Source organism: Bombina bombina, unplaced genomic scaffold (genome assembly GCF_027579735.1).
Source record: "Bombina bombina isolate aBomBom1 unplaced genomic scaffold, aBomBom1.pri scaffold_714, whole genome shotgun sequence".
Classification (NCBI taxonomy): domain Eukaryota; kingdom Metazoa; phylum Chordata; class Amphibia; order Anura; family Bombinatoridae; genus Bombina; species Bombina bombina.
This window is the reverse complement of record NW_026512641.1, coordinates 115,140-127,500: the sequence shown is the minus strand read 5'-3', so window position 1 is coordinate 127,500 and position 12,361 is coordinate 115,140. Positions and strand designations below refer to the sequence as shown.

Genomic DNA, 12,361 nt, shown 5'->3' with positions numbered 1-12,361 from the left:
CAGAAGAGTCAGTAAGGTAATCAGTTATATACAGAGGAGACAGGAGGGCATCAGTTATATACAGAGGGGACAGGCGGGTAGTCTGTTATATACAGAGGGGACAGGAGGGTAGTCTGTTATATACAGAAGGGTCAGTAAGGTAATCAGTTATATACAGAGGGGACAGGAGGGCATCAGTTATATACAGAGGGGACAGGCGGGTAGTCTGTTATATACAGAGGGGACAGGAGGGTAGTCTATTATATACAGAGGGGACAGGAGGGTAGTCTATTATATACAGAAGGGTCAGTAAGGTAATCAGTTATATACAGAGGGGACAGGAGGGCATCAGTTATATACAGAGGGGACAGGCAGGTAGTCTGTTATATACAGAGGGGACAGGAGGGTAGTCTATTATATACAGAGGGGACAGGTGGGCATCAGTTATATACAGAGGGGACAGGAGGGTAGTCTATTATATACAGAGGGGACAGGCGGGCATCAGTTATATACAGAGGGGACAGGAGGGTAGTCTATTATATACAGAGGAGACAGGTGGGCATCAGTTATATACAGAGGGGACAGGAGGGTAGTCTATTATATACAGAGGAGACAGGTGGGCATCAGTTATATACAGAGGGGGCAGGAGGGTAGTCTATTATATACAGAGGGGACAGACGGGCATCAGTTATATACAGAGGGGACAGGAGGGTAGTCTATTATATACAGAGGAGACAGGAGGGCATCAGTTATATACAGAAGGGTCAGTAAGGTAATCAGTTATATACAGAGGGGACAGGAGGGTATCAGTTATATACAGAAGGGTCAGTAAGGTAATCAGTTATATACAGAGGGGACAGGAGGGTAATGTTATATACAGAAGGGTCAGTAAGGTAATCAGTTATATACAGAGGGGACAGGAGGGTATCAGTTATATACAGAAGGGTCAGTAAGGTAATCAGTTATATACAGAGGGGACAGGAGGGTATCAGTTATATACAGAAGGGTCAGTAAGGTAATCAGTTATATACAGAGGAGACAGGAGGGCATCAGTTATATCCAGAGGGGACAGGCGGGTAGTCTATTATATACAGAGGAGACAGACAGGCATCAGTTATATACAGAGGGGAGTCTATTATATACAGAGGAGACAGGTGGGCATCAGTTATATACAGAGGGGACAGGAGGGTAGTCTGTTATATACAGAGAGGACAGGAGGGTAGTGTTATATACAGATGAGACAGGAGGGCATCAGTTATATACAGAAGGGTCAGTAAGGTAATCAGTTATATACAGAGGGGACAGGAGGGTATCAGTTATATACAGAAGGGTCAGTAAGGTAATCAGTTATATACAGAGGGGACAGGAGGGTATCAGTTATATACAGAAGGGTCAGTAAGGTAATCAGTTATATACAGAGGGGACAGGAGGGTAATCTTGTATATAGAGAGAACTAAAATGCTGATCTCCTTCAGTAAAAGCACTGAGTCAGACAAGGATCTATTAATAATATACTAGTTGAAACAGAAACTACTTGTGGACAAAGAGCAAAGCTTCTTTTAATCTACAGAGCACAGAGAGGGGAGGGGCAAAAGTAGGTGCAGCTTCATAAGAGGAAAAACGAGAAAGTAAATAGGAAGTGAGATTCAAGCAGGAGACACAGGGAATAAGCACATTTGTTAGAGATTAAGGTCTAATTGCTGCACAGACAGCTGCTGGGCTACAGTGTCTGACACAAGGGCTGTAGGCCGGAACCTGCCATGGCTAGTGGTGAGGTGGGCTTGCTGCCCCCTGATGGCACTTGTGATGCCTGCGAGCCAGACGAGCCCAGAGAAGCAGCAGAGATCTGTGATGATTGTGGCTTTTCCTTCTGTGACACTCACGCCGAGGAGCACAGGGCTATATTCCCAGGGCACAGTATCAGGGACTTCTCGCAGGAGCTGCCTGCAGCACTGGGCACCAGCAATGAACAACCAGAGACTGACGACAAGAAAAAATGCCCAACACACAACCAGGAACTGAGTTTGTACTGCAGGGAGGACAAGGAGATAATCTGTGTCCTCTGTGCTGTCACCGGCAATCACAGGCAGCACCAGCTTATTACCCTTAGAGAAGCCTATTTAGAAATGAAGGTAAGACTGGCAGCACGGTACCCACAGACCAGTGGCATATGGGCAGCACGGTACCCACAGACCAGTGGCATATGGACAGAGGGGTAGCACAGACCAGTGGCATATGGGCAGCACGGTACCCACAGACCAGTGGCATATAGACAGAGGGTACCCACAGACCAGTGGCATATGGGCAGCATGGTACCCACAGACCAGTGGCATATGGACAGAGGGGTAGCACAGACCAGTGGCATATGGGCAGCATGGTACCCACAGACCAGTGGCATATGGGCATGGGGGTAGCACAGACAAGTGGCATATGGGCATCATGGTACCCACAGACCAGTGGCATATGGACAGGGGGGTACTACAGACAAGTGGCTACAGGCACGGGGTAGCACAGACCAATGGCATATGGGCAGGGCGGTACCACAGACCTGTGGCATATGGGCAGGGCAGTTGTCTGTAGCAACAGAAAGTACTGGCAAACAAATAACTTGCAGCATCTGTACATTATTGTTGTGTACCCTGGGCCCTTCTCTTGCACGTACAGACCATTCAGGTGCTCTACTGTGTTGCATGGTCTCATGGCTAACGTGGTTACAGAGGTGGCGGTACCAATTACTACTACAGAGGGGCTGATGCAAAAAGAAATAGCGTAACAACAATTTCAGTGTAGCAGTTCCATTTGCTGCACCACCCTTAGTATTGGGGGCCCTGGACAAGACAAATGTGCTAAGACCAGCACCCTTATTACCCTCCCCTGTATGGCCTAACCCAGTGTCTTCTATATAAAGAATATTACACCTCCTGGTACAATAAACACTTCACTATAAACTAAATACAGGATGTACATTGCACGTTCTCATTGTGGGGCCTGGGCAGCAGCCCCTTTCACCCTGCATAAAGGACAGACAGGCCTATCTATTTGCATGGATCAGAATTGCAGTCATGGGGGATTATTGCCCTGACCAGTAAAGAGCTGCTGTGTCTATATCAAACAGCCCTGTGCCCCTAACTGTTCCTATACTGCCACACAGTGATGAACCCAAACTATAGCTGCCTCCCACCCTATCCCTTTAATTTAGATACATACGAGCAATAACAAAATGCTTTCATGGGTTACAGTATTTACTTGTAGTGTGCTGTAATTATGTGTTTATTCCGTCACAAAGGGGTCAACTTAACTGTAGTGCAGCAACACAGTGGTGATCCTAAAGATGGCCGTGATTGGAGGATACACACATATGCCACCCTTGATTGGCTCAGTGGCCGTGTTTGGCTCCAGACTAGCAGTGCATTGCTGCCCCGGAACTCACTTTAACAATATGTTTCCCTTTATGGGCATTAAACAAATAGCTATGAAAAGCAATAGTCCTTAAAATACTGTAAAACGTTATGAACCTATTTATCACAGCTTTATGCCTCTCTTCCGCTAACATTGACCCAATTACAAACTAGTATTAAACATAACCATGATGATTTGCCAAACTACAATCACCCTAACCTGCGAGGGTCAAATCCTTGACATGCCCCAAACTACAATTACCCCAACCCGCCAGTGTCAAATCCTCTACATGCCCCGAACTACAATTACCCCAACCCGCCAGTGTCAAATCATCTACATGCCCCGAACTACAATTACCCCAACCCGCCAGTGTCAAATCCTCTACATGCCCCGAACTACAATTACCCCAACCCGCCAGTGTCAAATCATCTACATGCCCCGAACTACAATTACCCCAACCCGCCAGTGTCAAATCATCTACATGCCCCGAACTACAATTACCCCAACCCGCCAGTGTCAAATCCTCTACATGCCCCGAACTACAGTTACCCCAACCCGCCAGTGTCAAATCCTCTACATGCCCCGAACTACAGTTACCCCAACCCGCCAGTGTCAAATCCTCTACATGCCCCGAACTACAGTTACCCCAACCCGCCAGTGTCAAATCCTCTACACGCCCCGAACTACAGTTACCCCAACCCGCCAGTGTCAAATCCTCTACATGCCCCGAACTACAGTTACCCCAACCCGCCAGTGTCAAATCCTCTACATGCCCCGAACTACAGTTACCCCAACCCGCCAGTGTCAAATCCTCTACATGCCCCGAACTACAGTTACCCCAACCCGCCAGTGTCAAATCCTCTACATGCCCCGAACTACAGTTACCCCAACCCGCCAGTGTCAAATCCTCTACATGCCCCGAACTACAGTTACCCCAACCCGCCAGTGTCAAATCCTCTACATGCCCCGAACTACAGTTACCCCAACCCGCCAGTGTCAAATCCTCTACATGCCCCGAACTACAGTTACCCCAACCCGCCAGTGTCAAATCCTCTACATGCCCCGAACTACAGTTACCCCAACCCGCCAGTGTCAAATCCTCTACATGCCCCGAACTACAGTTACCCCAACCCGCCAGTGTCAAATCCTCTACATGCCCCGAACTACAGTTACCCCAACCCGCCAGTGTCAAATCCTCTACATGCCCCGAACTACAGTTACCCCAACCCGCCAGTGTCAAATCCTCTACATGCCCCGAACTACAGTTACCCCAACCCGCCAGTGTCAAATCCTCTACATGCCCCGAACTACAGTTACCCCAACCCGCCAGTGTCAAATCCTCTACATGCCCCGAACTACAGTTACCCCAACCCGCCAGTGTCAAATCCTCTACATGCCCCGAACTACAGTTACCCCAACCCGCCAGTGTCAAATCCTCTACACGCCCCGAACTACAGTTACCCCAACCCGCCAGTGTCAAATCCTCTACACGCCCCGAACTACAGTTACCCCAACCCGCCAGTGTCAAATCCTCTACACGCCCCGAACTACAGTTACCCCAACCCGCCAGTGTCAAATCCTCTACACGCCCCGAACTACAGTTACCCCAACCCGCCAGTGTCAAATCCTCTACACGCCCCGAACTACAGTTACCCCAACCCGCCAGTGTCAAATCCTCTACACGCCCCGAACTACAGTTACCCCAACCCGCCAGTGTCAAATCCTCTACACGCCCCGAACTACAGTTACCCCAACCCGCCAGTGTCAAATCCTCTACACGCCCCGAACTACAGTTACCCCAACCCGCCAGTGTCAAATCCTCTACACGCCCCGAACTACAGTTACCCCAACCCGCCAGTGTCAAATCCTCTACACGCCCCGAACTACAGTTACCCCAACCCGCCAGTGTCAAATCCTCTACACGCCCCGAACTACAGTTACCCCAACCCGCCAGTGTCAAATCCTCTACACGCCCCGAACTACAGTTACCCCAACCCGCCAGTGTCAAATCCTCTACACGCCCCGAACTACAGTTACCCCAACCCGCCAGTGTCAAATCCTCTACACGCCCCGAACTACAGTTACCCCAACCCGCCAGTGTCAAATCCTCTACACGCCCCGAACTACTGTTACCCCAACCCGCCAGTGTCAAATCCTCTACACGCCCCGAACTACAGTTACCCCAACCCGCCAGTGTCAAATCCTCTACACGCCCCGAACTACAGTTACCCCAACCCGCCAGTGTCAAATCCTCTACACGCCCCGAACTACAGTTACCCCAACCCGCCAGTGTCAAATCCTCTACACGCCCCGAACTACAGTTACCCCAACCCGCCAGTGTCAAATCCTCTACACGCCCCGAACTACAGTTACCCCAACCCGCCAGTGTCAAATCCTCTACACGCCCCGAACTACAGTTACCCCAACCCGCCAGTGTCAAATCCTCTACACGCCCCGAACTACAGTTACCCCAACCCGCCAGTGTCAAATCCTCTACACGCCCCGAACTACAGTTACCCCAACCCGCCAGTGTCAAATCCTCTACACGCCCCGAACTACAGTTACCCCAACCCGCCAGTGTCAAATCCTCTACACGCCCCGAACTACAGTTACCCCAACCCGCCAGTGTCAAATCCTCTACACGCCCCGAACTACAGTTACCCCAACCCGCCAGTGTCAAATCCCCTACACGCCCCGAACTACAGTTACCCCAACCCGCCAGTGTCAAATCCCCTACACGCCCCGAACTACAGTTACCCCAACCCGCCAGTGTCAAATCCCCTACACGCCCCGAACTACAGTTACCCCAACCCGCCAGTGTCAAATCCCCTACACGCCCCGAACTACAGTTACCCCAACCCGCCAGGTTCAAATCCTCTACACGCCCAAACCACAATCACCCCAACCCACCAGGGTCAAATCCATTACATACCCCATCTCTATACCTGTAATATTCAAGAGGCTTTATATATGAAACCCATCACCACCATTAACCATTAAACCCACCAAGATAAACCATATAACCCAGACCGTAAACCTATGTATTCCATCTTCCCTTTAGGTAACTGACATTAAAATCCAGCTCTATACATTACAAAAACTAAATACAAGAAGCACTAACCACCCTATAATGGGCTAGATTGCAAGTGGATCTCTAATTTTATATTGCGCCTGCAAATGGGCAAATTTTGCCCATTTGCAGGTGCGTGATAAATAATCAACCAATAAAGAGATCAGATCCCAGTAAATATATAATTGTAAGTGCTCATATACCTATATATTTAAAAATGCTGCGTGACTTAGCCCCTTCTCTGCGCTAGTTCTCATGGCATGAGAATGAGGCTCCCATTGGTGCCTATGGAAGCACGCTCTAATGAGCGCAATTATTCCTAGCAATGTGAACGCGAGCTCGCATTCAAATTGCACTCAACTTGTAATACCAGCGGATATTAGCGTACGCTGGTATTACTCAGTAGAGCGCAAATATCGCTTTCGCAAAAGCGATATTTTGCGCTCTATTTGTAATCTAGCCCAAAGTGTCTTTAGCTAAAGTCGGAAAGAAACATCTTCTTCCTTAAAGGGACACTGAACTCAATTTTTTTCTTTCGTGATTCAGATAGAGCATGACATTTTAAGCAACTTTCTAATTTACTCCTATTATCAATTTTTCTTCGTTCTCTTGCTATCTTTATTTTAAAAGCAGGAATGTAAATCTAAGCAGCCAGCCCATTTTAGGTTCAGCACCATGGATAGCGCTTGCTTATTGGAGGCTTACATCTACCCACCAATAAGCAAGCATAACCCAGGTTCTCAACCAAAAATGGGCCGGCTCCTATGCATCACATTCCTGCTTTTTAAATAAAGATAGCAAAAGAACAAAGAAAAATTGATAATAGGAGTAAATTAGAAAGTTGCTTAAAAAATTATGCTCTATCCAAATCACGAAAGAAAAAAATTTGGGTTCAATGTCCCTTTAAGTCTCATCCTGACCATCACAATCATGTTCCTTCACGCTCTGAGTTCTTCTGGGTTTACTTCCTATGTAAAGAGAAATAAAATCTTTCTGATTGGTTAATCAGATAAACCAATCAGAAATGTTGTGGGCATGCAGAGTGCTGTTTGAGATAATGAGTGGGTTCTGTATAGTGACAATATGTTTGTACATAGAACAATAGCTGAGCTCTGTGCCATTCTTCTCCTTATGTGCTTAAAGGGATATAAACATCAAAATGAAAGTCTCATGATTCAGACTAATGTACAAGTGGGACCTTAGTATGTTCTCATGAAAAGGGACTCATTTTCTGCAATGGAGACCTAGAGAAAAAGGGACATTAGATAATACATGTAGATTGGAAAGTATATACAATGTGTGTGCTCTGGCTGAATTGTGACTTCTCATCTCGGTGTTCTCTAAAGAGTTTTTTTTTTTTTTTAAAGTCAAAATTAAACTTTCATGATTCAGTTAGAACATAAAATTTTAAACAACTTTCTAATTTGCTTCAATCTCTTGATATCCTTTGTTGAGAAGCATACATAGGTATGCTCAGGAGCAGCAATTCACTGCTGGGAACTAGCTGCTGATTGGTGGCTGCACATATATGCTCCTTGCCATTGGCTTACCTGATGTGATCAGCTAGCTCCCAGTGGTGCATTGCTGCTCGTTCAACAAAGGATACAAAGAGAATGAAACAAATTTGGTAATAGAATTAAGTTTGAAAGTTGTTTAAAACTGTATGTTCTACCTGATTTTGGATTTCATGTCCCTTTAAGGATTTTTCCTTCTTGGATAAAAAAAAGTGTCTAAACGGAAAGTAAAACATGAGAGGGAATTCATTCCATATTGATAACGATAATAATTTGTTTTGCCTCACGCCCTCTACAGAAGCAGATTCTGTAACCTGCAAATCTAACAGCTGGTTTAGATAGTTTGCAGCGTCCCCTGCATATGAAAAGACCCTTTACGCAAACAGGAGCAAGCTGGAGTAGGGAGATAACAGTATACTTCTAAAACCTTGGTTAAGAGGCTGACAATCAGCACAATGTTATTAAAACAATAAGCAACACTAAACATTGTTACAAAAACACCCCCAGATGGGCTATATAAATGGATCATCTACAAAACAAAAAATCTAGTCTACAATTCCCCCCCCCCCCCATACACTTGTTTCAATACACTAAACATATAAATACCTTTTATAACAGACTAAAAATGCCTAGTGACTCGCAAGACCCCGTGCTTTAAGGCACTCCTTACATAAGTGTTAATAACCAGTGGTGATCACCTGGTGTGAATAAAGGTGCATTTATTTGCATAGCGTCTCATGGGAGCCCCTTTTTGCAGATCAGTTACATAAGCCCCTTATTTATGAGGCTAACTCCCTTATGTTTACTATGGAGTTTACGAGGCAAAACACTTGATTATAACCTTGTATATTAACATTGTTTCATACTTAGTGTTGCAGGTTTCTAATGTATTTATGTTAAATAACAGTATCGTTTAATCTGCTGCGTCAGCTTTAAAATGATATATAAATGTGTGAGTTTCTCAATGACAAATGAGCTGCAGTACAGCCTAAATGTGAGCAGCATCTAAACGCTACAAAACAGTTCAGCACAGGGTGGGAATAGCTCAGCAGTTAAACAGAAATATTTTCTTTTAGGAGAGAGATAGGGCATACAATATGAAACCAATTTACTTCTATTATCTCATTCATTTCATTCTATTGGTATCCTTTGCTGAAAAGCATACCGAGGGAGGGAGGGAGGGAGAGAGAGGGAGGGAGGGAGGGAGAGGGAGGGAGGGAGGGAGGGAGAGGGAGGGAGGGAGGGAGAGGGAGGGAGGGAGGGAGAGAGAGGGAGGGAGGGAGAGAGAGGGAGGGGGGGGAGAGAGGGAGGGAGGGGGGCGAGAGAGGGAGGGAGGGGGGCGAGAGAGGGAGGGAGAGAGAGGGAGGGGGGGGAGAGAGGGAGGGAGAGAGAGGGAGGGGGGGAGAGAGGGGCAGGGAGGGGGAGAGAGAGAGGGAGACAGAGGGAGGGAGAGAGATGGAGGTGGGAGAGAGAGGGAGGGGAGAGAGGGAGGGAGGGGGAGAGAGGGAGGGGGGGGAGAGAGGGAGGGGGAGAGAGACGGAGGGAGGGAGAGAGACGGAGGGAGGGAGGGAGAGAGACGGAGGGAGGGAGAGAGACGGAGGGAGGAAGAGAGAGACGGAGGGAGAGACGGAGGGAGAGACGGAGGGAGGGACGGAGGGAGAGACGGAGGGAGAGAGAGAGACGGAGGGAGGGAGAGACGGAGGGAGGGAGAGACGGAGGGAGAGACGGAGGGAGGGAGAGACGGAGGGAGGGAGGGAGAGACGGAGGGAGGGAGAGAGACAGACTGACTGAGGGAGAGAGACAGACTGACTGAGGGGGAGAGAGACAGACTGACTGAGGGGGAGAGAGAGACAGACTGACTGAGGGGGAGAGAGAGACAGACTGACTGAGGGGGAGAGAGAGACAGACTGACTGAGGGGGAGAGAGAGACAGACTGACTGAGGGGGAGAGAGAGACAGACTGACTGAGGGGGAGAGAGAGACAGACTGACTGAGGGGGAGAGAGAGACAGACTGACTGAGGGGGAGAGAGAGACAGACTGACTGAGGGGGGAGAGAGAGACAGACTGACTGAGGGGGAGAGAGAGACAGACTGACTGAGGGGGGGAGAGAGACTGAGGGAGAGAGAGAGAGAGACTGAGAGGGAGAGAGAGACTGAGGGAGAGAGAGAGAGACTGAGGGGGGGAGAGAGAGAGAGAGACTGAGGGGGAGAGAGAGGGAGAGGGACGGAGGGAGAGGGACAGAGGGGGGAGAGAGAGCAAGACAAAGAAGATGAAAGAGGATGAAACAGTCTTATCAAGATATTATGCTATGATAAATGTGCACATAATGTTTTTATTCATAGTCCCTGGTTCCGCTGTCTGCTGACCATTATCCCTTCTGTACGAGTGACCTTTGTCTTCCTTCCTCTAGAACAGAAAGCCTGTTGACCTGAAGATGGCCATGACTGAGATGATAGAGCGGCTAAAGAGCAAGTGCGCAGATCCAAGAGTAAGGGAGCATCGCCCCTCCCCCTTGTTTTCCCTAGGGTTACACAGACCCTTATTAATTATTACAAATGTATTATAGAGTTAGTACAGGCCTAAGGTTTGTCTTGCCTATAAAATCTCTCAACACTGGACTGTAAGCAGAAACAATAGGGAGGTTTTTAGTCTGTTTTTAGTCTGTCTAAAACCAAAAACCTGTTACAATAATGACAATACTTTTATTATCATTCCTATGCCCCCTCTGCTAGTTCTCCTCCCACACTGACCCATCCTCTCCTTTGTAAATCTGCTTCTTAACTACGTATCGGTTCTGGGTCCTCCATCATCTTCACCACTCATTACTCACACCTGTCATTATCTTCTCCAACTTGCTTGTCCTATTCTCAACCACTGCACCCTTATCCGTTCTGTTATCCACCCTCTACTACCTCGTATTCATCCTGTTCTCCACCCTCTACTGCCTCTTATCCATCTTGTTCTCCACACTCTACTGCCTCTTATCCATCTTGTTCTCCACCCTCTACTGCCTCTTATCCATCTTGTTCTCCACCCTCTACTGCCTCTTATCCATCTTGTTCTCCACACTCCACTCCCTCTTATCCATCTTGTTCTCCACCCTCCACTCCCTCTTATCCATCCTGTTCTCCACCCTCCACTCCCTCTTATCCATCCTGTTCTCCACCCTCCACTCCCTCTTATCCATCCTGTTCTCCACCCTCCACTCCCTCTTATCCATCCTGTTCTCCACCCTCCACTCCCTCTTCTCCCTCTTGTTCTCCATCCTCTACTGCCTCTTATCCATCCTGTTCTACACCCTCTACTCCCTCTTATCCATCCTGTTCTACACCCTCTACTCCCTCTTATCCATCCTGTTCTCCACTCTTTTCTCCCTCTTGTTCTCCACTCTTATCCTCCACTCTCTTATCCTCCACTCTCTTATCCTCCACTCTCTTATCCTCCACTCTCTTATCCTCCACTCTCTTATCCTCCACTCTCTTATCCTCCACTCTCTTATCCTCCACTCTCTTATCCTCCACTCTCTTATCCTCCACTCTCTTATCCTCCACTCTCTTATCCTCCACTCTCTTATCCTCCACTCTCTTATCCATCTTGTTCTCCACCCTCTACTACCTCTTATTCATCCTGTTCTCCACCCTCTGACTCTTATCCATCTTGTTCTCGACCCTCTACTGATTCTTATCCATTTTGTTCTCCACCCTCTACTGATTCTTATCCATCTTGTTCTCCACCCTCTACTGATTCTTATCCATCTTGTTCTCCACCCTCTACTGATTCTTATCCATCTTGTTCTCCACCCTCTACTGATTCTTATCCATCTTGTTCTCCACCCTCTACTGATTCTTATCCATCTTGTTCTCCACCCTCTACTGATTCTTATCCATCTTGTTCTCCACCCTCTACTGATTCTTATCCATCTTGTTCTCCACCCTCTACTGATTCTTATCCATCTTGTTCTCCACCCTCTACTGAGTCTTATCCATCTTGTTCTCCACCCTCTACTGAGTCTTATCCATCTTGTTCTCCACCCTCTACTGAGTCTTATCCATCTTGTTCTCCACCCTCTACTGAGTCTTATCCATCTTGTTCTCCACCCTCTACTGAGTCTTATCCATCTTGTTCTCCACCCTCTACTGATTCTTATCCATTTTGTTCTCCACCCTCTACTGATTCTTATCCATCTTGTTCTCCACCCTCTACTGATTCTTATCCATCTTGTTCTCCACCCTCTACTGATTCTTATCCATCTTGTTCTCCACCCTCTACTGATTCTTATCCATCTTGTTCTCCACCCTCTACTGATTCTTATCCATCTTGTTCTCCACCCTCTACTGATTCTTATCCATCTTGTTCTCCACCCTCCACTCCCTCTTATCCATCCTGTTCTCCACCCTCC

General features: G+C 47.5%; 1 protein-coding gene across 1 annotated transcript in view; it reads left to right on the top strand.

The window, feature by feature from the left end:
- Nucleotides 1-704: 704 nt before the first annotated feature.
- Nucleotides 705-12,361, top strand: part of LOC128644484 (tripartite motif-containing protein 44-like) — a 67,332-nt gene continuing 55,675 nt past the window's right edge. Inside the window, exons 1-2 of the mRNA XM_053697069.1 lie at nt 705-2,111; nt 10,373-10,450. Of these exons, the coding sequence (XP_053553044.1) occupies nt 1,740-2,111; nt 10,373-10,450 (450 nt within the window). The 5' untranslated portion in view covers nt 705-1,739. The remainder of the gene's footprint in view (nt 2,112-10,372; nt 10,451-12,361) is intronic.